The sequence below is a fragment of the Trachypithecus francoisi genome, unplaced genomic scaffold (assembly GCF_009764315.1).
Source record: "Trachypithecus francoisi isolate TF-2019V2 unplaced genomic scaffold, Tfra_2.0 Lachesis_group12, whole genome shotgun sequence".
NCBI lineage: Eukaryota > Metazoa > Chordata > Mammalia > Primates > Cercopithecidae > Trachypithecus > Trachypithecus francoisi.
The window spans coordinates 118,556,487-118,582,323 of NW_022681457.1; the positions used below are offsets into that span (position 1 = coordinate 118,556,487).

General features: G+C 53.6%; 1 protein-coding gene across 5 annotated transcripts in view; it reads right to left on the bottom strand.

The window, feature by feature from the left end:
* Positions 1-25,837, bottom strand: part of KCNAB2 (potassium voltage-gated channel subfamily A regulatory beta subunit 2) — a 113,500-nt gene that overhangs the window by 30,449 nt on the left and 57,214 nt on the right. Inside the window, exon 1 of one of the 5 annotated variants that reach the window (XM_033228620.1) lies at positions 5,569-7,619. The exons of the other annotated variants lie outside the window; for them this stretch is intronic. Coding sequence (XP_033084511.1) covers positions 5,569-5,780 — 212 coding nt within the window. The 5' untranslated portion in view covers positions 5,781-7,619. Of the gene's footprint in view, positions 1-5,568; positions 7,620-25,837 lie in introns of those variants that run through there. 5 annotated transcript variants of the gene reach the window in all.

Below are 25,837 nucleotides of genomic sequence, written 5' to 3' on the forward strand. Positions count from 1 at the left end.
TCGATTCCCACGGTATGAGACCTGCCCAGCAGGTGGAGGAGCTGGGATCCCACCCAGGCAGTTGGCTCCCAGCTTACGTTCCCCACCACGGTGGCGTGCATCCCACCCCCAGCCTGTTTAGCAGGTCGTGATCTGCCCAGATGATGAAGTTGGCAAGTGGCCGGGTGGGTCTCACAGCTGCAGCCAGACCTGGCTCATCTGGGGTCAGATTCCACTTCCCTTGTGGGATCCAGCTGCCAGCATCTGGTCAAGGGGCAGCTGCTTCTAGGAGGTGGGGAGTGAGAGCCATGAGTTACCAGCGGGTGAGGCCCAGCCTCCTGGCCCAAGGGCCCTGCATTTCCCTGGGGCCACGACCCTTCTAACTTTGGAGGATGCGAAGTCCTCAGTTAATCCTCTTCCTGTCCAAGCCTGGCCCCTGGGAAGGCGGCAGGGGGCTCAAGCCTCATTCTGACCCCCTGACTTCTGACATGAGCCCACTCTGTCCCTCCCAGCCTCAGTTTCCCTGGTTATAAGGCTCCCGGACTCCTATATCACGAGTGGATATACTACTACTAAGCAGCTTGAAAACAGCTGAACGTGTCACCAAATTGAAGGTACTTTAAAATTGCCTGGGTTTATTTTTTAATTTCCCATTAAAGCCAGTCCAGCTGCCAGCTATTGCTCCTGTAGGCAGAGCTGGGATTTTCCCTAAAGGAGAACATAAGAACAGGCAAGTTTTCTTTCAGGGAAGAGGAGGACTGGGCGGCGGCTATGGGCAGAGACTCTGAAGCCAGAGCCCAAATCCTGGTTCAACTTTCCTGGCTGGAGGACTCCGGGCATTTTATGGAGTGGCCTGATGCCTCAGTGTTCTCATCTGTAGAATGGGGTCACAAGGCTGCCTTTCTCATGGTGGCTTCCATGAGGACAGAAGGAGATCTGTGAGGACAGAAGGCCACAGGACACTGACTCACGTGTCTCATTTCCCAAAGACAGCAGGAGGGTGACCTTTTCTTATTCAAAAACAACAGACAAATCAAATAAGCTTTAACTATTACCATGTTAAAAAGGAACTGAAGTTTCCTTTTTCCTCCTTATACATCAAAGAAATAATCTGATAGTACCCTCTGCATTGCTGGCATGTTCCAACCCAGAATAACTCATGTCTGTGACTGCCAGGGAGAACAGCCCGACGGTATCACTAATACATTCTGCATGAGCCTGGTCAGTTTAGAAGTTTAGGTTAATTTCCCCCATGCTGGCTAGAAAGTAACTGTGGTAGGAAATTATAAAGTTGCTTAGTAGGAGTCCAATAATGAAGCAAAGGGCTGGAGGTTCTGACCAGTGCCTCTCGGCTGCTTTGGGGTTATAACCCCTTTGCAAAAACAGATAAAGCCTGGAAATACGCCCAGATACATATGCCCTCAGAACCTTGCTTGCAACATCTGGGTGTTCACAGAGCCCTGGACCCCACTGGTCTAGACACATTTGGGCATGGAGAAGGGAGGCCAGGCCCCCACCTCTGCAAAACCACGTCCATGAGTGACTGTGGGGAGCAGTTGCTTGAAGAGGCTCTGCTAAAGGCCAGGTTGGGGTGAAGAGAAGAGGCGCCCCTTGGTCGCCAGTTTGGGGAGGGCTGACAAAAGTTGCCCCTGCCCCTGATTCCATATCTGTTCCTGGTCCGACTGGTGGGAAATGGGCCCGCTTCCCCGAGTGGGCTCCGGGTTCAGCCGCTCTTCCACTCACCACCCACAGGACTAATTTAACAAAACTAGGGCACCACATGATGCCATAATTACTCTGCTCAACTTGTTTCCCTGTGAAAATGATGGTATTGGTTCTGCCATCCGCTGCCAGGCCTCGGGAGAAGGGATGCAAAGGGACAGGGCACCTCCAGGCTGAACGCTGTGTAAGCATAGCTGCTGCGTGGGGGTGGGGAGCACACGTCTCAGCCGGGTCTGGATGGGGCTGCTCCACTTGAAACTTCCCAGACACAGAAACCATTTTCTACCGATTTCTTCCTCATCATTAAAACTTGACATCCTGGCCGGGCGCGGTGGCTCAAGCCTGTAATCCCAGCACTTTGGGAGGCCGAGGCGGGTGGATCACGAGGTCAGGAGATCGAGACCCTCCTGGCTAACACGGTGAAACCCCGTCTCTACTAAAAATACAAAAAACTAGCCGGGCGCGGTGGCGGGCGCCTGTAGTCCCAGCTACTCGGAGGCTGAGGCGGGAGAATGGCAGGAACCCGGGAGGCGGAGCTTGCAGTGAGCCGAGATCGCGCCACTGCACTCCAGCCTGGGCGACAGAGCGAGACTCCGTCTCAAAAAAAAAAAACAAAAAAAAAAAAAAAAAAAAAAAACTTGACATCCTAATGAAGCAGGCGGTCAACATCTTGAAACCCAAATACTGTTGGTCTTCATTAACTTGCCTCATGTCTCTCCTGGGGTCTGGAAAACGCCCAGTGAGGACTCACAGGCGTAACCTCTGCCAGAGGGGAGCGCCCATGCCCATTGTGGAGCCCCCGGATGCTGCACACCCTAAAAACTGCACTTCAGACTTGGGAAGGGCCAGAGCTGGAAGGCCCCGGGAAATGACAGGTCATTTTACAAAGAGGAGTTTGGGGCCTTTCATTGGAGCCACCTGGGCAGAGGACAAAACTGTGATCGGGTGAAGGGCGAGCACCGTGGCCTTGGCTAGCTGGTCCCGGAGGAAGGCAGATGGGACGGCTCCTGTTAGTGCCCTGCTCGCCTGTCTGCTCTGTGCAGTGATGATCTGTTTGCACGCCTGCCCTGCTCCCAGATTCCAGGCTCCCTAAGGACATGCTGGGCTTCCAGTCTTTGTCTTCTAATTGGAGCTGGCGGTGGCAGGGTCCCAGGGAGTGCTTGTTTGGGACGATGTTGGGGAGTAATTCAGGGCTGAGAAGCCCAGGCCCTGGGGTCAGACTCTCGGGACCAGGTGCTGGCCCCTCCCTTACTTATCAGGCTTGGCCTCCTGCCATCCCACACTGAGTATGCCTTAGGCCCTTGGGCAAGAATGTCGTGCCTGGTACTGGCCATGCACCTTTAGTTTCCTAATACCTGTGGACTGTGCGCATCACTGGACAGCTGTGCCTGGCGCACACCACTGGGAAGGGCCAGCTTCCCAGGGAGGAGGTCAGAGTCACAGGGAGGCTGGGATCAGGCTCCCCCTCAGTCCCTGCTGCCCCTCGCTTGCACCCTGGCTGTGGCCGTGGGACAGTCCCTGTGCAGCAATGCATTAAGCAGGTACCGCATGAGCAGGATGGGAGAGGCCCGGGGCGGGGGTGCACAATGGCACAGGCTTTGGATTGCCAGGCCCATCTCAGCCTCTGTGAAACTGCACCTCATCCTACAGGGCTATGAACCTACCTCCCGCCGTGACAACAGCAAGGAAAGCTCCCAGGCCTGGCCAGGTATAAGGCTCTGTTTGCAACTCCACTGGAGAGATGGGGTCCCTCAGTCAGAGAGTGCTAGAGCTGGGATTTGAACTCTGGTCCTCAGACTGCCAGCTTGATGAACACCCCCTTTCACTGCCCTGTCTTGCCCTCTCTGCCTCCAGTACGCATGTGTGTGCATGCACACATAAGCACACACATGGGCATGGTGAGGACTCACCCTCTTGGAGAGCCACTCCTCAGTGAGTTTTAGGAGGGAAACAGTGTTAACAGCCACACTTCCCAATTACGTAGCGCCTTATGTTTAGAAATAGTCCCGCTTTTAAGTCCTTTGAGATCCTAAGACTGACATAAAAGTCACAGAAGGCAATAGGTATCTAAACCAAAAAATATACGTATACATGTTTGGTTCACTCCTAGCTTTATTTATTTATTTTTTTTGAGACAGGCTCTCATTCTGTCACCCAGGCTGGAGTGCTGTGGCGTGATCTTGGCTCACTGCAACCTCTGCCTCCCAAGTTCCAGTAATTCTCCCACCTCAGAATTCCAAGTAGGTGGGACTACAGGTGCGCACCACCATGCCCAGCTAATTTTTGTATTTTTTGGTAGAGACAGGGTTTCACGATGTTGGCCAGGCTGGTCTCGATCTCCTGACCTCAAGTGACCCACCCTCCTCAGTCTCCCAAAATGCTGGGATCACAGGCGTGAGCCACCTCACCTGGCCCTAATTCTAGCTTTTGATCCCTACTTAACAAAAGATGTAAACTCCAGAGCTTTTAAAACAGAATTCCATTCTGGACTGTCATTAAGCTTAGAGGATTAGACACTTTCAGCCCAGAGGTTCATTAAAGCATATCCCACCCTCCTGGGACACAGGGAAGGAAGAGACACGAATGTGGATACAGGACCCCAGAGTCATCCCAGAATTCACCTCCAGAATGGGTTGGCTTAGATGACGCAGTTTTCACACGAGGCCCAACTCTCAGGCATTGGTTTTGCAGAGGTTTAAGCCACACAGCTCAGGCATCAGGATGGACTCACAATGCTTTTCAGGTTGGCACCAATACCAGCTATAAACCCAGAAGATTCCCAAACGCAATGGGAACAGTCCGTGGCTCTTTCTGACGCTGGTGGCCTGCACTCCTGTTTCAGGTCACTGAAAAGCAGAGTTGTCCCCAGTTCGGTTCCTGTTTTGGAAAAACTTTCCTAAGAAACCTGGGAACCAGAGACCTAACTTAGCTTTTCCAGCTTCTGCAGACCACGTGTTGTGGAGACTTCCTTTATCCCTGGAGGATGGTTCTGGACGCAATCAAGGCTCTGGACTCAGAGACTTACATAGGGAGTGAGGAAGGCCGTCCCCCCTCTACAACCCTGCTCCCAGGACCCTTTGTACAAAGCTGGGACCCTCCTTTTCCGTCCTGGGCACATTGTGCCATCCTTTGAGAAAGGCCCCGGCAGGGCAGGGGAGGGAGGCCCTGCTCCTGACATGAGTGCTTTAGCATCCTCCCCACATACAAGTCACAGCACCTGGAGCCAGATGGGGGCTGAGCCCAGGTGGAGGGAAGCAAGGCACCTGGGCGGACCATCGGGAAACTCCAGATGTGGCCTGGCTGACTGTGCCTGCTGGAGCAAGAGTCCCGCCTGCTAGAGGAATTGGGCCCCGGGCCTGGCTCAGGTGGAGGAAGGAAGATTCGTTCCATCACAGAGTTCACCCCACGGCCCCTCACTATCAAACGGATGTTTGTCACGGTGGCCTGGCTGGAAAGATATCGGATCACCCCCAGGGCATCTTGTGGAGCCTGTGTGCCCAGGGGAGGGCAGGAGGATGTTGGGGGGCCCTGTGGCCCATGCCTCAGGGTTCCCCAGGAAAAGGCAGCATTGGTGGCTTGGCTATTGTAAACGACCCTCAGAAAGAAAACAGAGGCAGAAGGAAGGAAGACGGCACCCTCACCGTCTCCCTGAAACGGGAAAAAAGAAACTTCGCACTGACCAGATTCTCAACGCTGTTTCTCAGCATCCACCAAGCACTAAGCACAGCCCCTCCCAGCCCTCAGCACAAACTGCCCAAGTCTGACAAACGGGGATTTGCAGATTTTATGCGCTCTCGAAAGTGAGGAGGTGGGGAGTTGGGGAGGCCGGGAGGTCACCCCCACCCCGCAAAGCTGTGCAGCCCGTACCTATAGTTCATCCCATGTTGCTTCATGCTGGTGTCACCGGCACATGGGAGACTCTGCACCGACAGCTGTCCCAGGCTCCGGGCCACCATGGCCACGGCGCGGAAGCGGCCTCGGGTGCCCAGGCTGGGGCTGCTGGCCGCCGGTCGGCCCAGCCGATCCTCAGGGCCCCGGCCCTTGAGGCTGTGCTCCGAGCACACGAAGGACACCTGCATGCTGAGGCCAGGTGCTCAGATCCTGGCTGCGTCCCCTGTTCCCTTGGGCTCAGGAGCCATCTGTCCCCTAGAAACTCTTCTCCCCTGACCAGGACGAGACTTTATCCAGAAGCCAAGGAAGCCAAGGATTTCCGAAGGCAACGGTGGGCACGAAGGCTGCACAGCTCTGAGGCAAGGAGTCACATTTCCAGACCCGAGCTACAGAAGACCTGCTCGAAGCACGGCTGGAGGTTGGCGGGGGGTGGGGGTGTGTTTTCTCCTCCCCTCACATCTCTCCTGTCTCTGCAGGTCCTTCCTCTGTCCCCACCCTTGTCCAGCTCTGGCTGCCCAAGTCCTCAGCCCAGTAGTCTCCAAAAGTGTTGGGCAGGGCTGGGCTGTGAGTTACTCCTGATGATGAGTGACGGGTGACAAGCGCAGCTGCCTTCTGTGGACCGGAGAAGGGAGGGCTCTCTCTGGTGCCACTCTTGGAGCCGGGGGTGATGGCCTGGGGGGCTGCGCAGGGCTGCCGTGACTGCTCTCCTGGGCAGCGGCTCAGGGGGTCTTGGGGAGCAGCTGCTTCTTGGTGCTTCTTGAGTCTCTCCGAGGGGGCCTGGGATCCAGCTCCCGGCTCTGCGCGCCGTGGGCGGCTGAGGCTCCCACCAAGTCAATGAGGCGACCAGGGAGAGGTGCGGGCAATGTCTGGCCATTCATTATTAATGAAGCAGGATGCATGAGCCGCCTGCCTTGGCTGGTCCCCTGGGGCCATCGCTGGCTGCTCTGGGCTGACAGCTGCTGGACCATGACTGGCCTGAGGCCTGGGTAGGCACTGCAGCCAGGGTGGACACCGCAGGCTGGATGGCTGAGCTTGTAGGCAGCCAGCTCCAAGCAAGGCAATGCCCACTCCGGTCACAGCCTCCCTGGTGCATGCCCAGTGGCACCTCCTTGGGGTTCTCACTCCGGAGAGTGGGGTATCCACTGGGGGATTGGCACAAGGAGAAGCAACATCACCAGAAATGTGAAGAAGCCACTGTGTCTCGATGATAACGACACAGATGGCCCAAGGAAGGAAACGCGGGGGTCAAAGGGACAGAGAGGTTCCAACACTCCCAGTAAAACTTAGGTTACAGCAGATGCTCAATAAATACCCTGCAATCAGTGAGTGAATGGTTGAATGAAGCAAGCCCCTGCCCTACTTTACTTCATCCTCTTCAGCATTCGGAGGGGCTGGCTCTGCCCTGACCCCAAGTGTCCCCTTCACACCCTGTAGGTGGGTCCTGGCCAGAGCTGCCTTCTGGGCCCCCTCTTGTCCTGCCAGGAGGTACTAAGGGCACTGGAAGGTGGTGGGGTGATGGGGGATAGGCAACCCTGTGCACAGCCCACCCCTTCTTGAGGCTGGACTCCAGGACTCAAAGGCCACAGCCCTGGCCTCCCGGGAGCTCATGGGCTGCTGAAGAGGCACAGATGGCCACCATTCCACCTTTGGCCCCTACCCACGGCTCAGGTTAAGTGTTTTGCCCCCTACCCTTGTCCCTACTTGGAGGCTCTTTATAGGGTGTGAGCAGCAGCAGCTCTTAGCATCCCTACTTCCCCTAAATGTGCAAAGCCAGGGCCAAGATGGAATTTGCTCAGACTATCTTACAGAATTTTTCAACAGCCTCCTTCTCTATTTATAAAAAGGATCATATTGATTTGTTCAAAGAGCCTCTGGCTGCCTGCTGGGTACCATGGGGCACCTGCTCTCACGACGCTCACTGTCTAGGGCAGGGCTGTTCAACATCTGATCACATCAGGGGAGCTTATTACAAAGGCCGGGTCCTGGGTGCCCCCCAGCCCCGACCTACGGAATCAGCCCTCTGAGGCCCAGCCCGGAAGGCGGTGTTTCTACCAAGAGCTTCGAGTGGTGCTACGCATGCTGGCCTAGTGAGACGCAGAAATCCTCTACCTCTTCCTTACATATTCTCCGTGCTCTGGCAAATCATCGGATCCCACAATGGCTGGCATCTTACAATTCCCCAGGGGTGTTCTTACCCCAGGGGTGCACGTTAAGCAGCACAGAGTTAAGTGAGACTCACAAGACTTTTAGTCAACAAGTGTAAAATGTCATCGGCCTCACCACACGACCCAGCAATGCCCTTGCTAGCTGTGTCCTCAAAGAACTGAAAACATACGCCCACACAAAAACTTCAACACAAATGTCCACAGCAGCCTTATTCACAATAGCCCCAAACCGGAGATCACGCAACTGCACTCCAGCCTGGGTGACAGGGCAAGACTCTGTCTCAAAAAAAAAAAGAAGTGCTGACACAGGCATGGACGAACCTTGAAAACATGACGCTAAGTTAAAGACACTCATGAAAGAACGCATATTATTCCATTCATATGAAATACCCACAGTGGCTTAAGCCTGTAATCCCAGCACTTTGGGAGGCTGAGGTGGGTGGATCATGAGATCAGGAGTTTCAGACCAGCCTGGCCAACATGGTGAAACCCCACCTCTACTAAAAAAAAAAAAAAAAAAATTAGCTGGGCGTGGTGGCAGGCGCCTGTAATTCCAGCTACTCAGGAGGCTGAGGTGGAAGAATCACTTGAACCCAGGAGGCGGAGGTTGCAGTGAGCCAAGATTGCACCACTGCACTTCAGCCTGAGCGACAGAGTGAGACTCTCTCAAAAAAAAAAAAAAAAAAAGTCAGGCGTAGTGGCTTATGCCTGTAATCCCAGCACTTTGGGAGGCTGAGGCGGGCGGATCATGAGGTCAGGAGACCGAGACCATCCTGGCTAACACAGTCAAACCCCGTCTCTACTAACAATACAAAAAATTAGCCGGGCGTCGTGGCAGATGCCTGTAGTCCCAGCTACTCAGGAGGCTGAGGCAGGAGAATGGTGTGAACCCAGGAGGTGGAGCTTGCAGTGAGCCGAGATGGCACCACTGCACTCCAGCCTGGGAGACACAGTGAGACTCTGTCTCAAAAAGAAAAAAAAGAAAAAAAAAGAAATATCCAAATAGGCGAATCCATAGAGACAGAGTGGTTGCAGGGGGTGGGAATGGGGAGTGAGAGTTGAAGGGTATGGTCTTCTTTTCGGGGTTGATGAAAATATCCTAAAATTGTGGCAATGTTTGCATAGCTCTGAATACATGAAAACTGAATTGCAGTTTTCCATACTGCTATTAATTCCATACAATTGTAATGAATCCCATACAATTGCATTAAATGAATTGTATGGCATGTGAATTATATTTCAATAAAGCTGTTCCCCTCCCCCTGCAAAAAGTCACCTGCCTGAAAACCATCTGGGCCTCTGTTCCTGCTGTTCCCTGTGGAAGTGCCCTTCCTGTTTCTCCGCCTTTGAACCTGGAGTTGCTTTTGACATCAGCTTGGACAGTGCATGCACTGGCCTAGTGAGACGCGTCCAGCACCATGTCACATGCTCAAAAGCCTTCAATAAATATTGGATCAATGGACCCAGGAAAGACTAACTTACGTTCCTTATGATATGATACTAAGGGACACAAACAGCTGCTTGACAAATGTCCACTTACTGGGGGAATGGCGTTTCCTAGCTCACACTGTGTTCTTTTTTGAGAACCCAAGGTAGAAATTTTAGGGACACTGGACTCTTTTTTCTTTTTTTTTGAGATGGAGTTTCGCTCTTGTTGCCCAGGCTGGAGAGCAATGGCATAATCTTGGCTCACCACAACCTCCACCTCCCAGGTGCAAGTGATTCTCCTACCTCAGCCTCCCGAGTAACTGAGATTACAGGCATGCACCACCACACCTGACTTTTTGCATTTTTAGTAGAAACAGCGCTTCTCCAAGTTGGTCAGGCTGGTCTCGAACTCCCAACCTCAGGTGATCCGCCCGCCTTGGGCTTCTAAAATGCTGGGATTACAGGCATGAGCCACCACGCCTGGCTGACACTGGAATTCTAAGCAAACAGTGGCTTTCTTCTTTGTGGAAAGTCCGTATAAAACACACAGCCCTCGCCAGTCACTGCCTGGTCATCCAGTGGGTGAATTTGGTATTTTATTTTTACCACCGATTTAATTTACTAGCCTATCCTTATTTTCCATTTTCCCCATATTTTCTACTACTTATTTAAAAAATTTCATGGTAGCAGATTAATTTAACAATGTCACCTATAATCCTTTTGGTAATAAGGTGGGGTGGGGGGTAATTTTAAAAAGATTTCAATATAATTTTTGCATTATGCACATTATATTATGTTATAACCTGTGAAAATTGGTGGCATGGATGATTACCCTGTATCAGTGGGTGTCACCCGGGTGGGGTTTTGTTCCCCAGGGAACAATGGGTAGCGTTGGGAGGCATTTTTGGTTGTTCCAACTGGGCAGGGGGTGCCACCGGCAGTAGGCAGAGGCCACGGATGCTGCCCCTGACAGAGAACTGTCCAGCCCAAGTGTCAGTGCTGCCAAGGTTGAGGAAGCCTGCTCTGTATCAACCAGAATCTGGGATGGTGTCTTTCTGATGACATCGTCCAGACAAGGGAAGTCTGGAACATTCATGTGCAGGGACAGAAAGCAGGAGACGGAGAGGGGGCCCTTCCAGACAAAACCACCAGTCCCAGCAAGCAGCCCTTGGTGTTGAAAACCTCTCCCACCCAGGAAGGAGATACACTAAACAGTCTCCAGGAGGGAGTGGTAGGGGGTTCCTATCTTCTTTAGACTTCTCTATATTTCCCAAATTTTCTATTGTGGGATGCATATTTCTCTTATAATCAGGGAAAATCTTCCAGTTTTTCCTTAAAATATTTAACCAAGGGACTGGGCGCGATGGCTCACGCCTGTAATCCCAGCACTTTGGGAGGCAGAGGTGGGCGGATCAACTGAGGTCAGGAGTTCCAAAACTAACTTGGCCAACATGGCGAAACCCTGTCTCTACTAAAAATAAAAAAATTAGCTGGGCGTGGTGGCACATGCCTGTAATCCTACTCAGGAGGCTGGGGCAGGAGAATTGCTTGAACCCAGGAGGCGGAGGTTACAGTGAGCTGAGATCGAGCCACTGCACTCTAGCCTGGGCAACAAGAGGGAACTCCATCTCGAAAAAAAAAAAAAAGAGAGAAAAGAAGTCAATCGGCACATGTCTGGATCTCCTCCTCGTCCCATCTTGGATGCATCTGCAAGGAGAGGCCCTTTGCGAGGACACTGAAATGCGCAAAGCTCAGGTCAAGGTTGTAAGCTTCTAGCTTTCCACTCCTGTCTAATCCTTGCAACTTTCTAAGAATACTGCAAGTCTCAACACTGTTTGGATTTTTGTGTGTATCTGTTTCTTTTCTGTGTTGTGTTGAGACAGGGCCTCACTCCTGTTGCCCAGACTGGAGTGCAGTTTCACAATCATGGCTCATTGCAGCCTTGACCTCTCAGGCTCAGGTGATCCTCCCACCTGAGCCTCATGAGTAGCTGGGATCACAAGTGTACACCACCACGCCCGGCTAATTTTAAAAATTTTTTGTAGAGTTAGGGTTTTGTCATGTTGCCTAGGCTGGTCTCAAACTCCTGGGCTCAAGCAATCTGCCCACCTCAGCCTCCCAAAGTGCTGGGATTACAGATGTGAGCCACCGTGCCCGGCTCAACCCATTTTGGACAGGTGGAAAATTCTAGCATCTGGCCAGCCTCTGGAACCCACCAGGCTCCTGCCCACCTTCTCTGAGTGGCAGCTCCCTGTGGGCACAGCACATGTGTCCCGGTTCCCCAGGGAGCTCTGAGTTCAGATACTCATCCCATCGTCCCACAGCACCGGCATAGTGGGAGTGAGTGTCAGGGTTCTAAAGAGGATCCTCCGGGAATGGGGCACAGAGGTCAGAGGAGGTGCTTCCTGCATCTCAGTGAGGACTTGTACACACCTGAGCACCTGCTGGGGTGGTCCTGAGGACTAGCTCCCGGGACCGGCTGCCAGGCCCCAGCCCCCAACATCAACTGCTTCTGGAGTGGGCTTTGTCAGGCTCAATCTCCAGGGCCCCCCACAAACCCCAGTGAAGGCAAAGGGACTGAGAAGGGCGCCTCAGCATGGAAATTGTATCTACCTGTGAGTTCACGTCATAAACAGGTGGGCTTGACATGCTGCGGCTAGTTTCAGATGGCAGGAGGCTGTGCGCAGTGTTTGGCATGTTGCACTGGGCACAGCTGGCGTGGCTGGGTGGAGGGACACCTGCTGTGGCTCCAGGTGCATCACCTGTGTGGCCCCAAGTATGTCGGCCTCTTCACATCCCCACAGAATGCCTTTCCTTAGGTCCCGCTGTGTGCAGCATGCACCTGCTGTCCCAAACCCAGGACTCTGAGAACGGAGCAGGAGATGGGATCTATGATGGTTAATACTGAGTGTCAACTTGATTGGATTGAAGGACGCAAAGTACTATTCCCGGGTGTGTCTGTGAGGGTGGACTGGGAGAAGCAGACCCACTCTCAATCTCAGTGGGCACCACCTAATCAGCCACCAGTGCAGCTAGAATAAAGTAGGCTGAGGAACGTCGAAGGACTAGACTGGCTGAGTCTTCTCCCATGCTGGATGTTTCCTGCCCTTGAACATCAGACTCCAAGTTCTTCAGCTTTTGGACTCTTGATCTTACACTAGTGATTTGCCAGTGGCTCTCAGGCCTTCAGCCACAGACTGAAGGCTGCACTGTCGGCCTCGCTACTTTTGATGTTTTGGGACTTGGACTGGCTTCATGGCTCCTCAGCTTGCAGACGGCCTATTGTGGGGTTTCACCTTGTGACTGTGTGAGTCAACTCTCCTAATAAACTCCCCTTCATATATTCATCTATCCTATTAGTCCTGTCCCTTTAAAGAACCCTGACTAATGCAGAATCCTTCTTGTCCAAGTGGGAAATCCAGACCTTCCACAATCTTCCTTCCAAAGCACAGGCCCCAGAAAGCCAAGCTGAGGACGAGGCTAGCACCCTGGGGTTCTGTGCATCAGACGGAGAACCTTCTCTCTGGTGAGGTTGTCTTTAGTGTCCTGAGGGGCCTCCCAAAGTGCTGGGATTACAGGCGTGAGCCACTGCCCGGCCCCGTGCTGGTAGGCTTCGGTCAGAGGCATGGAGCGTGGCTGGTTGACTTCAACCTACAACTGAGTTCTGATTCTTCTTCTGTCTCTCCGGTACCTGCTGTTGATAAGATGAAGCAGCTAGCTCTTGCTGTGATTCATCGGAGGGCAACCACCCCCAATTAAAAGCTCTGCTCTGTGTCCCTGGAGTGCACCACAGACAGCATCCCTGCAGCGGAGGCTTCTGGCTCAGTGCCTGGGGTCCACTTGTCCCCCTAGGGCCTGGAGAGGCCGGAAAGCTGGGGCCGGCCAGCTCTTCCCCCACAAAGCTGGCGCCGGCCAGCTCCTCCCCCACAATGGCAACAGGTTCGCAGTGGAAGGGGGCAGACATGCTCCTATGCACAGAACGAGGCCTGTGGGGGGCTCAAGTCCTTGAGAAGGTTTTAGATGCAGCAGTTTTTTTTTTTTGAGGTGGAGTCTCACTCTGTCACCAGGCTAGAGTGCAGTGGCGTGACCTTGGCTCACTGCAACCTCCACTTCCTGGGTTCAAGCAATTCTCCTGCTTCAGCCTTCCGAGTAGCTGAGATTAGAGGCACATGCCACATGTCCAGTTCATTTTTGTATTTTTAGTAGAGATGGGGTTTCACCATGTTGGCCAGGATGGTCTTGATCTCTCGACCTTGTGATCCACCTGCCTCGGCCTCCCAGAGTGCTGAGATTACAGGCGTGAGCCATCCTGCCTGATCTGATATGGCTTTTAAAAGCACAGCCTCCAGCATCTCCTCCGAGAGTGAGGCTGAGGTTCTGTATCCTGCAGAGACCGCCTTGTCCATGCTAAACGGAGTGTGATTTACATCCAAAGGTGGCTTCTTGCCCAAGGAAGGGCAGAGGATGCTGAACAGTTAAGGGGTTGCCCCAAAGGAGCAGTTTCTAAGAACAAAAGGAGGCAGGGCCGGTGGCCTTCCTAGAGGAGAAGTCTACCAGTTGAGTAAGAGCTGAAGACCCCATAGGGGCTAAGTGCTGTGAGTATGGCTTCCTTCAGCTGGGGCATGAAGCAAGGGTCCCTGGGAAAGGCTTGAGCCACCGTGTTCAAGGCCAAGTCGGCCAGTAGGAGAGTGGGTCGGTGGTGCCAGGGAGTATGGTAGGGCTCCAGAGAGAAGGTAGGCTCCATGTGGAATTCCAGGAGTGTCCTTCTCCTGAGAGCAGGGGCAGGAGGGCAGATGGCAGGAGCCTGTGAGGCAGCAGCAGGTTCTGTGTCTGGAGTAGGGTGACCCACTGGTCTTGTCAAAGGGCGCATCAGATGGTGGGGGACTTGACACGGAGGGACAGTGAAAGGCCGAGGGAAGGAGGAGGCCACAGGACCGCCGACGGGACATGCGAGTCTTGCCCGAAGTGCACATCCCCCTGGCGGGGCCCATTCTGTGGTTGGGCTGAGTGGACTGTGCTGGGGTCACACCTTGAAGCTGCAGGTGACACTAGGACAAGGCCTCCTGCAGGCCATGTGTGTGTTTCCCAGAAACCAGCTTTACATGATCTTCAAAACCAGTTCCTCCACCTTCCTCTTGCTCACCAGGACCTCATGGCCCCACACTCACTTCCAACTCTAGGAGCCCAGAAACGAGAAGGCGGCCCGTGGCTGAGTCGGCTGGTTCTGCTCGGAGTTGCTGCTGTTTCTCATGCAACTGTCTGGCCCCAAGTGAGCACCTCTCCTTCCCTTCCTCCTTCCGTCCTCTGCACCCTTTGAGATGTAACAAGACCAGCAACAATGACCACTGAAGAGCCTCTAGGGACAGATGCCCCAAACCTCCAGGAAGGGGCCTGGGGATCTGGACTGTAACAGGTATAGCTGGGCACAGTGGCTCACACCTATAATCTCAGCACTTTGGGAGGCCAAGACGGGTAGATTGCTTGAGCCAAGGTGTTCCCGGTTAGCCTGGGGAACCTAGTGAGACTCATCTCTACAAAAAATACAAAAATTAGCTGGGTATGGTGGTGTGTGCCTGTGGTCCCAGCTACTAGGGAGGCTGAGGCTGGAGGATTACTGGAGCCCAGGAGGTTGAGGCTGCAGTGAGCTATGATTGCACCACTGCACTCCAGCCTGGGCGACACAGCAAGTCCCTGTCTCAAACAAAAAACAGCAAAAAACAGGAAAAACAGGTATGGCCCATGATTCCTGCTGCCAGGCCAGCTCCAGAAACACTTAGAACATCAACGATCGGTGACAAGGCAACCACTTGGTGCAGGAGTTTGGTTCTCTGCCTTTCCTCCCATCTCTCCTTCAGCAGCCCGGTCGGGGAGGGAAGGGCTGTTCTGTCCCTTTAGGGAAGCTGGGGCTGGAGAGGCTGGGGCTGCAGACAGATGCTGTTTCCAGGCCTGGGGTGACCATGACCACCAAGTCTCCAACGTGGTGCCCACTGCCAGCAGAAGCCCTCCCTGCCCTGACACAGGCCCCACACAGCTGCCAGCCATGGTCCTGGGCAGGCCCTCACGGAGAGCACTGGGCCTGCCAGCTGGCTTTCTCCCAGCCCCTGCGTCTGGCCTGGCAGCTCTTCCAGAATGACTGGCTGCTCGCCTCCCTCCCTCCTGCCCTTCCTGATGCCTCCATCCCTTGTCTGCGCAGCACTGACCTGCATCTCTAAGTGCGACTAGGTGCACGAATGAGACCCCAAGATGGATAGACAGGATGGTCCAGGTGCCTGGACAGCTACTGCTGGGTGGGAAGGTCCTTTTCCCAGGGACCAGAAGGGCCTGCATTTCTCTCCCACAAGGAGCCAAGCCTGGAGCTTTGAGTTATGTCACCTGGAGCTTATTTAGTCCTCAGGACAATTCTGATGTAGTGACCCTGGTCTCCACCTTCCAGGTAAGGAAACCGAGTCATGGAGAGGCCAGGGGACTTGTCTGAGGTCACACAGGTAGCTGGTGGGAGCCTGGGTTCCTCCCAGGACACTCAGGGATGTCCTTGCAGGCTCAAGGTGTTGAGTCAATCCTTGGGGCCTGTGGCAGGTTGAAATGTGTCCCCAAAAGACAGTTGAGATCCTAATTCCTGATACCTGTGAGTGTGACCTTATTTAGAAACAAGGTCTTTGCAAATGTAAACAAGTTAAGTTGGGATGGTCCTGGATTAGGGTCGGCCTTGAATCCAGTGACTGGGTTTTTGTTTTTTGCTTTTTATTTTTGAGGCCGGGTCTTGTTCTGTTGCCCAGGCTGGAGTGCCAGTGGTGCGATCTTGGCTCACTGCAGACTCTGCCTCCTGGGCTCAGTGATCCTCACTTCAGCCTCGTGAGTAGCTGGGATCACAGGCACTCACCACCATGCCTGGTCAATTTTTGTAGAGATGGAGTTTTGCCACATTGCCCCGGCTTGTCTTGAACCCTGGACTCAAGTTATCCACTCACCTCAGCCTCCCAAGGTGTTAGGATTACAAACATGAGCCACTTATAAGACTGGTGTTCTTATAAGGAGAGAGAGATTTGGAGACGGAGGCCCACAAAAGGAAAATGGCCATGGGTGGGCAGAAGCAGAGATTGGAGCGATGTGGCCACAAGTTGAGGAATGCCCAGGACTGCTGGCATCACCAGAAACTGGGGGAGGCAAAAAGGACCCTCGCTGGGACCTTTGGAGGAAGTGTAGCCCAGCTGCACCTGGGTGTTGGATTTCCAGTTCCCAGAACTGGGAAAGAAAAGGTTTCTGCTGTTGTAAACCACCCAGCTTGTTACAGTAGTCTCAGGAAAGTAAAACAGGATCTTTCCCAAGATGGACCCTGTCTCTTGGGGACCCCTCTTTCCCAGGATGCACTTGGCCTTGTAGACAGGTTAATCTGCCATCTCCCTCTGGCCTCTGCTGTTTTTCTCCTGCCCCTCCTCCAGCCCTCCTCCTGCCCTCTGTGCCCTCCTTCCCGTCTGTCCTTTAAGACACACTTGGATTCCCAGCTTTTCCAGTAAGCCTTCCCTGGCAGGCCCAGCTGGAAGTGACGGCCTATGGTTAACTGAGCAACTACAGTCTGCTCAATGAACTTGGCAACCAACCAAGTACTTCCTGGTGAACCTGAGCTTGTGGTAAGATCCTGGGATCTAGAGTCAGAAAGCACAGGAAATCAGGACTCCTGCCCTGCCAGGAGTTCATGACCAAGGGTCAGTGCCCAAGGACTGCAGAGGCTCCCTGCCATCCACACCTGGACTACACAGAGAGCCTCAGACCAGCTTCCAGTCAGTCCTGTCTTCCCACCATCAAGGACACAGCCAGAATGAGACATGTGCTTTGGAAAGTGGATTACGACCAAGACCACGTAGCGCCTTCCGACCTAAACTCACAGAGGCTGGGGGTGTTCCGGGTGCCAGGGACAGACAAAGCTCTGATCTCAAAGCAGTGCAGATGGGCAAAGAGCAAGGCAACTGAGATGGACGAGGGGTGAGGAAGACACTTGCTCAGGAGAGGGCTTCTGAGTGACTTCGTAGGTGCTTGTTTAGAGTGGGTGCTTGGGACAGTCTCTTTGGGGACCAAGCTTAGATGTGACAATGGGAAGGAACCATGCCACGTCTGGGGAGGCACCCTCCAGGAAGAGGGAACAGAAAGTGTGAGGACCCTGTGGATGGAATGAGTTCCCCTTTGGGGATACAGAAGCAAGGGACGGCGTCCGGAGCCTCCTGAGCAGGAGGGAGAGGGGTCCGAGTTGAAACCAAGGAGGCAGGTTAGGGTCCCGGAGAGCCTTGTGGGAGTTTGGGTTCACTACCAGCACCACGGGGAGCAGAGGAAAACACAGCTGAACTGAGGGCTGGTGTCCGGCCAGCACAGCGTGGGCCCGGTCACAGCTTCTGATCTGCCATTCTGAGGCCACATCTCTGAACCCTACCATCCACGGGGGGGGGAAGTGGGTGCCAGGCCAGCTGCCCTCACCCTGCTCCATCCACAGGGGAGGGGAAGTGGGTGCCAGGCCAGCTGCCCTCACCCTGCTCCCGCACGCTTACACAGGAGCTGTGTGGATTTAAAAATTCATCTTAAAATTCTTCTTAACAGCAAGAATTGAGGACAGCTTAAAGAATGGGGAAGTGTAGGCTGGGGGTGGTGGCTCATGCCTGTAATCCCAGCACTTTGGGAGGCGGAGGCAGGTGGATCACTTGAGGTCAGGAGTTTGAGACCAGCCTGGCCAACATGGTGAAACCTGTTTCTACTAAAAATACAAAAATAGCCAGGCGTGGTGGTTCGCGTCTGTAATCCCAGCTACTTGGGAGGCTGAGGCAGGAGAATCACTTGAACCCGGGATGCAGAGGTTGCAGTGAGCCGAGATCGCACCACTGCACTCCAGCCCGGGCGACAGTGCAAGACTCTGTCTCAAAAAAAATGAGGAAGTGTAACAGGAATGCTGCTGGCCACCTCCACCAGCTGGGGTTCAGTTCAGCTGATGAAACGCCCAGGCCAGGGGAACAACTGGTTCCTTGCGGCACCGGGTAGTGCCTATCCCCACGTATCATCTTTTCTATACTCATATTTAAGACCAAGTTTAATGGAGACCCAGCCCAGTTGCTGACGGAGAAGAGGTCACCATGGAATAAATTTTTCTGGGATCTTTAATAACTGGTGGCCTGAGTCACGGGGCACCCCACCCACCCCCTACCAACCTGGGTGCAGCAAAATGAAATTCACCAGATAGAGTGAGGCCACCACTCTCCCCGCCCCCCTGCACCCCGACCTGGGTGTAACAACAATCTTTGGCCCATCAACTGCTAAAGGGACTTTGTCGGTGGGGTGAGGTGGCTCATGCCTGTAATTCGAGCACTTTGGGAGGCCAAGGTGGGCGGATCACCTGAGGTCAGGAGTTTGAGACCAGCGTGGTCGACATGACAAAACTCTGCCTCTACTAAAAATACAAAAATTAGTCAGGTGTGGTGGTACATCCCTGTAGTCCCAGCTACTCGGGAGGCTGAGGCAGGAGAATTGCTTGAACCTGGGAGTCAGACTGTGTCACTGCACTGCAGCCTGGGCGATGCAGTGAAACTCCAACTCAAAAAAAAAAAAAAAGGGGGAGGTCCTTTGCCTTCTGGTCTCCTCCACTCCCTGGGAAGGGAGATCCCCAAGGGCATTTCAGCCCCATGGTGGGTCCTGCAGTGTCTCTGAGGCTGCTCAGACATTTTCCTCAGGGCTCCAGGCAAATAAAAGACATGTCCTCCTCACCTGTGCTAGTTCCTTGCAGCTGCCATTACAAAGAACCCCAAATTAGAGGACTTAGAACAACAGAAATGTCTTATCTCCCACTTCCAGAGTCTGAAGTCCAGGTGTGGGCAGGGCTCCCTCCAAACGCCCTCGTGAGGTGTCCTTTCCTGCCCCCTCCAGCGTCTGGTGGCTCCTGGTGGGGCAGGAGACCAGGGTCTGGAGGCAGGGAACTGCAGGCCAATTCCTGCTGACTTTCTAGAACTAAGTCAAAAGGAAAACCCCAACTTTCCATGCCCAAGTCACAAAAGAACCAGAGGCTACTCTCTTTGCACGGTGCCCCCTTTTCTGCGTGGCAGATGAAAAATGGAAGATACTTCTGTTTGGTCCCCTCCTGCAACCAATCAGGCTGGTCGTGGGCCAAGTCTTCATTTGCATAAAAGTGTAACTTTGTAACTTCACTTCAGCTTCTGATTGGTCACAGGCCACTACTTCATTTACATAGGGTGTACACCAAGTAACCAATGGGAAACCTCTAGAAGGTATTTAAACATCAGAAAATTCTGTATCCAGGTTCTTGAGCCACTTGCCCACTCTCATCCTGTGGAGTGTACTTCTGTTTCATCTCGGCTCACTGCAACCTCCATCTCCCAGGTTCAAGTGATTCTCCCTCCTCAGCCTCCCAAATAGTTGGGACTACAGGTGTGAGCGACCACGACTGGTTAATTTTTGTATTTTTAGTAGAGACGGGGTTTTGCCATGTTGCCCAGGCTGCTCTTGACCTCCTGGCCTCATGTAATCCACCCGCCTTGGCCTCCCAAACTGTTGGGATTACAGGCGTGAGCCACCACACCCAGCTACTTTTGTTGCTTCATTCTTTCCTTGCTTTGTATGTGCGTTTTGTCCAATTCTTTGTTCAAGATGGACACCCTCCACTGGTAACACCAAGACTCCTCGGAGTTCCTTGGGTTGTGAACCCATTGCTCCTCTATCACCACATGGCCTTCTTATAAGGACACCAGTCGTAGGAATTAGGGTCCATTCTATTCTTGAACGGCCCCATTGCCCCATCTTAATCAATTATATCTGCAATGACCCTATTTCCAAATAACGTCACATTCTTCTTCTGTTTTTTAAGACAGGGTCTCACTCTGTTGCTCAGGTTGGAGTGCAGTGGCACAAACAGGGCTCACTGCAGTGTTGAAGTCCTGGGCTCAAGTGATCCTCCTGCATCAGCCGCCTGTGTAGCTGAGACCACAGGCATGTCTCACCATGGCTGGCTAATTTTTTGATTGTTTTTAGCGATGGGGTTTCGCCATGTTTACCAGGCTGTAATCTCATGCCTGAGATTACAGGCATGAGCCACCACACCCAGCCTAATGTCATATTCTGAGGTTTAGGATGAATATGAATTTTGGGGGTCTTGATTTAACCCACTAAACTCTCCTCCATCACAAATCCTGTCCACATCGGAGGGAGCTGAGGTTTCCCCTGAGTTTGGAGGATGGGGTCTGGCCCCTCCTGCATCATCGTCTTGTGTCCTCCACCTTCCCCCCTCCAGCCTAGCCGCCTGGGCCTTCTCTTCGCTCCTCCAACTTAGACAGGCATCCATTCCAGACCCCTCTCCTCTTGGGCTGGAATGTTCTCCACATCTTTAGACGATCCCTCTCTCAGAGGGTTCCCCCTTGGCCTCCCTGGTCTCTCTTTATTGCATTGTCCTGCATTGCTGCCTTGGCCAGTGGCCACTGTTGGAACTTGTCTCCGTGCGAGCTCGCTGCTTCTCTGCCTCCCAAACCCCCCAGGCCATGGCTGCAGTGAGGGTGGGGACCTGGTTAATCTTGTTCATGCAGCAGCTCCAGGATCTGGCCCAGCGCCTGGTGCCAAGCAGACTCTCAATAAACATTTACTGAATAAACAAAAGGAATCAACGACTAGCCCGTCATGAATGCACAGCGTCTCCTTCTTGAGAAATTTCCAGCAGAACGAGGAGGTCAGCTGTGGCCGAACTAGCAGACCCTTTGTCCTTCCTTTACAGCTGGATTTAGGATACAAAGCCTGAAAAACTCTGCCATCTAATGGACTCACAGGAGAAGTGTTTTCGTTTCTTCAAATTACAACCACATATTCAAACAACGACAACCAGCCGCTCTGGCTGTCACCTGCTCATGGTGTGACCAAACACGCTGTCCACAGGAGAAAACGTTAAAGGAGCAGTCCCGGCCTGCACTCCACTCTGCAGAGAGCACGCAGATGATCCCTGGGATCTGTCTCAGATGGAAGCCAGAGATTGAATGTTGCCAGATAAAACACAGGACGCCCAGTTAAATTTGAAGTTCAGATAAACAATGAGGAGCTTTTTAGTACAAGTTATGTCCCAAATATTGCATGGAACATATTTATGCTAAAAAGTTACTCGCTATCTGAACTTCAAATTTAACTGGCAACTCTACAAGGCCTGGGTGGGGAGGGTTCCCTTTGACTGACTGGCTCTCACAAGGGCATGTTCCTGAGAGGCACAGAAGATAAAAGCTGTCAATTTGCAATTGACAGGGATTTACACTAGCCAGAGAACGGCGGCTGGCAGAGCGCTGTCCAAGGTGCTGAATTCAAAGACAAGCGCACTAAAAAGAAAGTCCTGTGGAGGTTCCAAGTGAATTCAGACCTTTGTGCCTATCATTTAGAGCAGGGGGCTCCAACACCCAGAAACACATTTTTCCCCCATGGAGAACCACCCCACACATTTTTATCCCATGGAGAATTTACCAAACTTTTTTTTTGTGTGTGTGTGATGGAGTCTCACTCTGTCACCCAGGCTGGAATGCAGTGGTGTGATCTCGGCTCACTGTAACCTTTGCCTCCCGGGTTCAAGCGATCCTCCTGCCTCAGCCTCCCCAGTAGCTGGGACTACAGGTGCGCACCTCCACACTCAGCTCATTTTTGTATTTTTAGTAGAGATGGGGTTTCATCATGTTGGCCAGGCTGGTCTTGAACTCCTGACCTCAAGTGACCTGCCTGCCTCGGCCTCCCAAAGTGCTGGGATTACAGGTGTGAGCCACTGCGCCTGGCCCCAAACTCTTAATAGGACTTATCTTTTGATAGGATAGGACTATGGCACTTTCACTTTCTTTTTCTTTTTTTGAGACAGCGTCTCACTTTTTACGTTGTTGCTCAGGCTGGAGTGCAGTGGTGTGATCACAGCTCACTGCACCCTCAAACTCTTTGGGCTCAGGTAATCCTCCCACCTCAGCCTCCCAAGTAGCTGGGACTACAGGTGCATGGCACCATGCCTAACTAATTTCTTCGTATTTTGGGGTAGAGATGGGGTTTTGCCATGTTGCCTAGGCTGGTCTTGGACTTCTGGGCTCAAGCAATCCACCCACCCGGCCTCCCAAAGTGCTGGGATTACAGGCATGAGCCACCATGCCTGGCCTCATTTTCTTCTTTTATACATTTTTGTTGTTGTTGAGATGGTGTCTTGCTCCTGTTGTCCAGGCTGGAGTGCACTGGTGTGATCTCGGCTCAATGCAACCTCTGCCTCCTGAGTTCAAGCGATTCTCCTGCCTCAGTCTCCTGAGTAGCTGGGACTAAAGGCGCGCCCCACTATGCCTGGCTAATTTTTGTATTTTTGGTAGGCGGTGTTTCACCAGGTTGGCCAGACTGGTCTCGAGCTCGTGATCTCAGGTGATCCATCCGCCTCCGCCTCCCCAAGTGCTGAGATTACAGGTGTGAGCCACCATGCCCGGCCCTTTTATACATTTTATATGGCTGAAATCAGACTTCCCACCCCAAACCCCCCTGCCCGGCCCTTACCGATACTTCATGCCTGTGCGCTGGGCGGTGCAGCCGTCCAGGGAGAGGCCGTGCATGCGGAGGAAGCTCTCCATGTTCCTGGCCTGGGCAGCCGCCCGCACCTCCCGCAGCCGCTGCAGTTCCAGCATGTCCGTCTGGCGGACGGGATGCAGGGCCCATTCAGAGTGGCACCTGCTGCTCACGCTCCGCAGACTCTCGCTGTACGTCATTGACAGCATGGTGCCGCCTGGCCTGGGAGCCGCCACTGTCCAGACGGTGATGAGTTAGTGTGCCAATGCCCCACGTGCCCCAGGCTGGATGGCTGGCCCTGGGGCTGAGGGCGGCTGCAGTGAAACATCCTCTAACTAGTGCCGCCACCAGGAGGTCTTGGTGTCTAGGAGTGGGACCCGGCCCCTGGATGTAAACATCTCTTGGCACGAGATTCTCAGTCCGCAAAGCAGTGCTTGCCAGGAACTCTGGCTAAGCTGCCCTTTTCTGCCCCCTGCATCTGTGAGACAAGCACAGGCAAAGCTGCATTCCAGACAGGACAGCTGCACTCCAAGTGTCCAAATGAAAACGGGAGCACAGAGAGCATGCAGAGCCTGAGCCCCCCAAATGCTGAAGACCAGGGTTGATTTTCCGTGGTGACTGTGGTACCACATCACAGTGTTCTCTTGAAGTGGTTCCCACGGTAAAGCTGTCCCTGGGAGAGCAGCGCAGGGCACACCTGTTGCTGAAGTAAACTCTCCTGTAATTATACCAGGGAGGCACCCCACCCCCGCATGCCAGGTGGCCCCAACCCGGGAAGGTCCTATTTGCTCCTAGCCTTGTAAAGGGAAATACTATCTATACAACACATTCCCTGCTTGTTGAAAGCATCATTGCACCGCAGAGATCTTTGGGCTTCATGCTTTTTGCAAAAGAACAACCGAGCAGAATGCATTTAAGCAGGCTGCAGAGGAGAGTGGCCTGGGGAAATAGGCTTAGTTGGGACAGGGGAGTTTCAAAATTTCTATGTGAAGAACCATTGCTAAATAGTCAGCTGAAATGATGAACGCACATTCTTGGAAACTAAAAGCAATGTAAATGTCCATCAATAGGGAAACTGGTTACCTAAGTGACAGTCCATCATCCACATAGTGGGAATTTGTGCTGCTGTCAAGAATGAGGTGTCTCAACACAGACTGATGTGCAGTGAGCCCTGAGAGATAGTGGACAATTAAAAGGCCAAGGGAGAAAGCATGCATCCAGAACTCAATCACTGGTGTTAATTCACGTGCACAACAGTGAGTGGACCAGTGAGGGCAGCCTCAGGGCTGAGTCCTCACCATGCAGAGTCTGTGACAGGGTAATGAGGACATGGAGGCAGGCTCAACACAAAGAAGGTCCCCAGTCCAGTGACCCTCACCCCATCTGACTGCAGCCTGGGCCATGGCCCAGGTGGACTGCACTGCAGCCCTGCGTCATTGCCAGAGAGAGAAGGTGCAGGGGAGAAGTCACCATTTCAGCTGGGTCAGCTGCACAGGGGGATCCTGGAACCTGGCCTGGGAACTGCAAAGGAACCAGCACTGTCCCCAACTTCTGCCCCAAGAGAGGAAAAGTTCAATTATCCCTGGGAAGGAGCTGGGAGGGCTATCTTGGGAGCTGAGACAGCTGCAGAGGCTTTAGCATGGTCCTTGAAGGGGGCTGAGATGTCCTGGAGTTGCCCTAGGCTGGGCCTTTCCTGGGGTGAGCTCCAGGGGCCAAAGGAAGGACTCATAAGGGGCAGGAGTTTGTGATGAGCCCCATGTACCAGGGTCCTTCCAGAATGGGTGACCAGCCTGCTGACCTTTCACTGCTCTGCCTATATGTGCACTCAGAGAGGGGTCCACCTCCAGAAGCCCCACAGCTGCCTCTTTCATGGAGGTTTCCCTGCAAGTATTTGCCTGTATCTTATTTGTAGGGACCATCATTCATATCTGCCCTGCTGTGCCCAGCATGAGGCCTAGCTCAGAGCAGAGCCTACAAATGCCTGTTGCATGAACATGCAATTGAGGTAGGGAAGGTGGGCTCAGAGAAGAGCAAAAGAGAGACCAGCCGGCAAGGAGCCCCCGAGGAGCCCCTCCAGGGAGATGGCAGCAGTGTCCACACAGGCCTTGGCCCCACCACCCTGGTCAGGGCTGGATGGCTCCCTCCCCAAAAGCGGGCAGCCAGCTGTCCTTGGAGCCTGCCATGCTGGTCACTCACAGCCTGCACCTCTGCCTGACGGGCATGGCTCCCAGGGGGCCTGTGCTTCCCATCCTACTCTCCGCCCCACGCACACAATGCCATGTGCCTCTTTCCTGCTGCGATCTGTCTCCACTACGCTCACCATCATCCACCTTGCAGATTCCTTTCTAGCTGTTCTATGTGCTGAATTCACTCCCCTGAAGGTTGGGTCCAGGAGGGTAGGGACCCTTCTGCCTCCTGCCACTGCTGCCTGCTCAGTGCCCATAGGAGTGCCCCTGGTGCACAGAGGAGGGGCTCAGATACTTGTAGAACAGAAACCAAGGCCCAGGCTTCCAAAGGCCAACCAAGGCTATACCTGGGCATTTCCCGGCAGTGCCGGGACAGCAGCTGTCGGGGACACAACTGGCTTCCTGCTTCAGGCCCAGGGGCTCTTTGCAGGTCGCCCTCTCTTGCTGGCAGGTTCCCACGCCAGGAGTTGCATTCACCACTGCTCATTTCTACGCTGCGAGGGATGGTGGCTGCTGGACCTCTGGACGCTAAAACAGGCAGGTGCCCTGGCATGGAAAATCCTCTGCCTTCTGGGAGAATCGCTCTGGAGGGCAGAGAGGCCCGGACTCCAGGAGAGGTTCATCTTAGGAAATGAGGCCCTTGGCACCCACAGACAGCAGCACCAGCTTCCCTTCCCTGCCTACTGGCCAGCCACTCCCTTCCCCCCATGCGCGCGGCAGGCAGCTGCTTCTGAGGTGGCCGTGTGGCCGGCTGCCAGCCTTGTGTGGGGCAAATGGGGGCCAACCCTTGCTTTCCTGAAGTCTGTGTTTAGAAAGAAGGCCAGCTGGGCAGGCTGCAACCGCAGGGCTCTTTCTGAAAGGCAGGACCAGCCTCAGACGTGCAAGTTCCCTGCCTGGACAGACCAGGCTGAGATCAATAGTCATTAGCTT